General features: G+C 39.7%; 1 protein-coding gene across 1 annotated transcript in view; it reads left to right on the top strand.

Moving 5' to 3' along the window:
* Positions 1–716: 716 nt before the first annotated feature.
* Positions 717–4,909, top strand: part of LOC116701677 (zinc finger protein 431) — a 14,070-nt gene continuing 9,877 nt past the window's right edge. Inside the window, exons 1-5 of the mRNA XM_032535534.1 lie at positions 717–811; positions 1,330–1,464; positions 1,612–1,727; positions 2,325–2,468; positions 2,567–3,718. Of these exons, the coding sequence (XP_032391425.1) occupies positions 1,365–1,464; positions 1,612–1,727; positions 2,325–2,468; positions 2,567–3,238 (1,032 nt within the window). The 5' untranslated portion in view covers positions 717–811; positions 1,330–1,364 and the 3' untranslated portion in view covers positions 3,239–3,718. The remainder of the gene's footprint in view (positions 812–1,329; positions 1,465–1,611; positions 1,728–2,324; positions 2,469–2,566; positions 3,719–4,909) is intronic.

Genomic DNA, 4,909 nt, shown 5'->3' with positions numbered 1-4,909 from the left:
CACTAAAAGTCTAAATCGCATCAATAGTTGGTGTTACTACCCTTTGCCTTCAAACAGCATCAATTCGTATAGGTACACTTGCAAAAAGTGTACCTATACGAAGGATTGAGGATTGTAGACAAAGTGGTCGGCCAAGTAAACACACAAGCTCATTTCCCTTCGAAATCGGAAGATGTCCAGCAGTGACATCAGCTCAGGACTGGCAGAAACCAGTGGGACCCAGGTACACCCATCTACTGTCCAGAGAAGTCTGGCCAGAAGTGGTCTTCATTTGCAGCCAAAAAGCCATACCTCTGACTATGTTTCTGTGCATAGTTGAGTCGCTTGGCCTTGTTTCTATGTCGGAGGTATGGCTTTTTAGCTGCAACTCTTCCACGAAGACCACTTCTGGCCAGACTTCTCCAGACAGTAGATGGGTGTACCTGGGGATGCTGGTTTAAAGGCAATGGGTAGTAATTGATTGTAATTTAGCTCACTTTGCATTTTGTAAATTGATAAAAATAAACAATCGTTATTTATATATTTTTGAAGGCATTCTGAGTTTACAGCACTTTCTCACATCTGCCTAATACTTTTGCACAGCATAAGACTTGCACAGTACTGTGTATAGTTACCAAATGATATAAAACATGGTGACACCTTTAGTAAGAAGGTTTGTGACCTGAAGGACACGCCCCACAAATTCAGCCAAGTCAAAACTACAATTCCATAATATCGCGATATCTCCGTGATTGTCAGACCTTTCCACGTGATGTGGGTACTGGGCAGAATAATTCACTGCGGCTTCGAATCGCTAGACGTCTCTCTAACGGTAAGAAATGGATGCCTTTATTGATTGTTTACAAATATATCATTTAAAATGATTCATAGTTTTGCATATATGTGCATGCGGTTCAAAGTGCATAGGTACAACACGAACGTAAGCAGACGGTAATACGATTTAAAATATTGTTAGAACATACGAGCACAATCGACGCGCTTTCAGTTGCAGCTGTGCTCGGTGATGACCAGACTCCGATGCCTCCGATCTCCTTCTAACCAGCTCTGGCCTAACGTTAGCAGTTTTGTTTTATCTTTATTTTATAACTAGTGTGTCCTAAATAAATACAAAAAGCAGCCTCTCGTGAGGCGTTTATCTATTTTAGAAAATGTAACATGGTTTTCAATTACTCCAATCTCTAATCTTTGATTATAGTTATCTTAACGCTGCGTCTGCAGTCTGTCATCTCCTGTAGCCTGTTAAGCTTGTATGTATGTTTGTTTGTTTTTGCGTACATGTATGATGAATGTTCAGTTTGTCTACAACAACACTGTGTTTCTACGTTACAGCTCCATGTGGCCGAGTGGTGTCTGAAAACATCAACATGGAAATGTTGAAGATAGAGCAAGTCATTGTTGGGAGTGAGAAGAGAGCCACTTCAGCTGAGATCAAGTCAGAGCCCGGCGTCGCCCCTCCGCAATCCTGTAAGCTAACACACTTCATACGAGATGCTGTAAACTCAATTCTAGTCTAATTTGTCAACAGTCATATTATGCACTTTTATTTAATATATTCTAGGCTATAACGTTGTAACTAATCATGAAGCATATTGTCATCTCATTGTGATGCAGATCAGCATGAGAGTCTGCAGTGTTTTCAGTGCTTCATCACTTTCTGTAACTCCAAAGCCAAGGAAAGACACATGAGGAAGAGTCATCGGGACCAGTACAAACAGCATCTGCAGCAGGTAGGTGAAAGCAGACGGAAATTCAAAATGGATTCAAGTAGTAATACAAACTCAGCAATGTATAACAATGAGGTTGATTTGTATTGCTCCAACTGAATAATTATTGTTTTGTCTATAAAAAAAATGTGAAAATAGAAAAAAAATGCTCATTACAACTTCCCTTAAAGAAGATGAATGTGTTCAATAGCTTGTTTTGTCCGACCAACTGTAAAAAAAAATCCAAATACATTTATTAGGATCATTGAAAACAAAAGCAAATTAACTGAATAAGTTAATCGACAAATTGTTTAAGCTTGAGTGATTATTTTTCCGTGAATTGCAACTGCAGTGTAAAGTGAGAGGCTTTGTGGATTAGAGTCAGGCTCTGGTATAAATGCAAAGGTTCTGCATAATTTAGTCTTTTTGCACATAATATTATTTTGGATGAAAGTGAAGATGTAATTTGGTTTGAAAATATCTCAGAAAATAAAAACTTAAGAAGATGTTCTTCAGTTGACTATTGTGAACACCTTCATTCTCAAAAAAAAAGAAAAAAGAATAATGCCTTGAGTTAAGATTTCATATTTTTAACCAATGTTTTTGTTCATCATTTTACAGACTGATACGGTCTTCACTTGCTATAAGTGTGACAAGAGCTTCTCCTCCTCTGATGAGCTCAGCCAGCACCAGGCCACCCACAGCAGAGAGGAGAAGCCCTTCCTTTGTCCTTACTGCCAGAAAAACTTCTTTACCTTCACTGAGGTGAGGGCACAGCAGGTTACATGTTAGCCTGTTATTTTGTGCTTGGAAATTCATACAATAATTTGTTTGTTGTATGATGATTGTTAAATGTCTTGCAGCTGAACAAACACAGGCGACATGAGTGCATAGAACGACGGTGTCCCTGCAGGGACTGTGGCGCCTTGTTCCCCAGTCCTTCGCGCCTTCGCATGCATCGCATCGCTGTGCACCCTCATGACTCCATAGTGTCTGATGATGTCAACACCTACCAATGCTGCAAATGTAGTCGTGGTTTCCCGACAGAAGAAGAGCTCATGCAGCACCAGGAGAGATTTGCCAATGATATAAACTGTGACGTTAAGCCACAAGGCAAAAAACGGGGTTGTAAACCCAAATACGCAGCACAAAGAGGAAGGGTTGAGAGCAAGAAGATCAAACAAGAAGAGGGAGCAGAGGGATGCCCCTCCAATGAGCTGCAACCGGAGCTCAAGATTCCTTGTTCTGAACCAAATTGTGACCTTTTATTCCCTTCCGTTGCAGCCCTGCGGGCACACAAAAGGGAGGCACATGCGCTTCCCCCTTGCAATGCTCACACATGCACAGAGTGTGATGAGAGCTATGCTCGGCCTGAGCAGCTCAAAGCACACATTGCCAGGGATCACCACTCTGAATACACCTGCCCGACCTGTGGAAAAAACTTTGCACAAGAGAGCACCCTAAAGATCCACGAGAACACCCACACTGAGGAGGCAGCAGAATTTATTTTAGATAATATATGGGGAAATGACTAACTTCATCCTACACCATTCAGTTAAATGATTGTCAGAGTCTTTCATACCATATTCTGTTTAGTGTAGGTAGAATGTTTTTATGTGAACGTTTTAGTTTTTGAAGCAGAAGGTTTCTGAAACGTGTAATAAAAGTTGATTCTGAAATGCTGTTTTCAATTGCTTTTAGAAAGACCCCCTACACTATATACAGATCTGAACATAATTGTGATTTATATCCACCATAAACTTGTGTCGTAAGGCCCTTTTTGCTGTCAATATTACCTCTACTGTACTTGGATTGTTTTTAACAAAAGATTTTTTTTTTATTAATGTAGACTAACTAGCTAATTCTCCCTCAAGTGTGGGAATGTTTTGTATTTAACTGTACTATTTTCAGGATCTACACAAGTGAGAATTACACGGAGAATGTGAGTCCTAAAAATCTTGAAATCCAAAATCTGCTAAATGAGCCAGTTTATAGGACTCTGTACTAAGGGACTTGTTTTTCTCTCCAAAAGTAAGTAATTGTTGCATTAAAAAGTTGCTGTGGTGTCTGGCTGTCACTTTGTGTCTGTACAGCCAATAGTGAGTGGAGTCTTAAGCCAGTTCACAGTGTAAACTACATGGTATAGATAAATGTTTTTCAGGCCTGTTTCTGACACTTGTTTAAGGTAATCTGCCCTTTAAAAAAAACTATTATAACGGGGAACAAAAAATACTGAAGATTCAGCAATATTTATTATTAAACAAATGTAACAAAGTTGAAATGGCTTTTTACACAACTGACATTGGAATACTTTGTATGCTAACCTGCGAATTCTTGATTATAACAAATATCCCAAAAGAATTAACCAAAAATTGATGTGGATGTTTGCTTCTCTAGGCTACAAAACGTCTAAAAGCTACATTTGTTCTCCCACAAATCGTCAAGACGTTGTTAATTTTATTATTGACAAAACAATGCCTGATTTTTGCCTACTATCAAGTAGTGTAAAATAACAGTAGATTTACTCATCTTACTTAAGTACATGAGGTACTTGATATTCCGCTTTACTCTAGCATTTCCATTTAATGCTGCTTTATATTTCCACTTCATTACACTTCTGAAGAGGATATTGTACATTTTACTCCACTACATTTATTCAGTGTGCCAATGTGCTGCATAAGCAGCAATTGGCACAATGATTATTATTGCCCATACTTATTATTCTTCTCCTTCTTCCGCCACATTTTCGTCCCGCTACTAGTCCCAGAGCGTTGCCAACACGCGCAACACATTACACCGACATGTGGGTATTGATTGGGAATGGTGTGCTATGTAGTTTCAACCAGATGTGCCGCGTGGTTTTACCGAAATCGGCAAAAATACGGCAAAAATTTCTCATTGACTTGAATGGGAAATGTTCGGGAAATCTCTCAAAATCGCTCAAAACCCCCCCTCTTTGGGACCATGCTGCGTCGCCATACTTTAACGTAGAAACGTGATTAAAAGTTTAAACCGAAGAGAAGACTTTGACGTTTATTGGGCTGAATGGGCGTTCAGGTATCAACCACGGTTTCTCCCAAATCCCAGTTTACGTATCGTCCCGTTTTCAGATCGTCTCAGATTTTCCAATGTGTGTGTATGTGGTGAATGTTCAGAGCTAGAGTGAGGGACAGAGTGTGGGGCTGCGGTACGGATATCTGGAAGTT

The sequence above is a fragment of the Etheostoma spectabile genome, chromosome 14 (genome assembly GCF_008692095.1).
Source record: "Etheostoma spectabile isolate EspeVRDwgs_2016 chromosome 14, UIUC_Espe_1.0, whole genome shotgun sequence".
Taxonomy (NCBI): Eukaryota; Metazoa; Chordata; class Actinopteri; order Perciformes; family Percidae; genus Etheostoma; species Etheostoma spectabile.
This window is presented reverse-complemented; position numbering and strand designations above follow the sequence as displayed.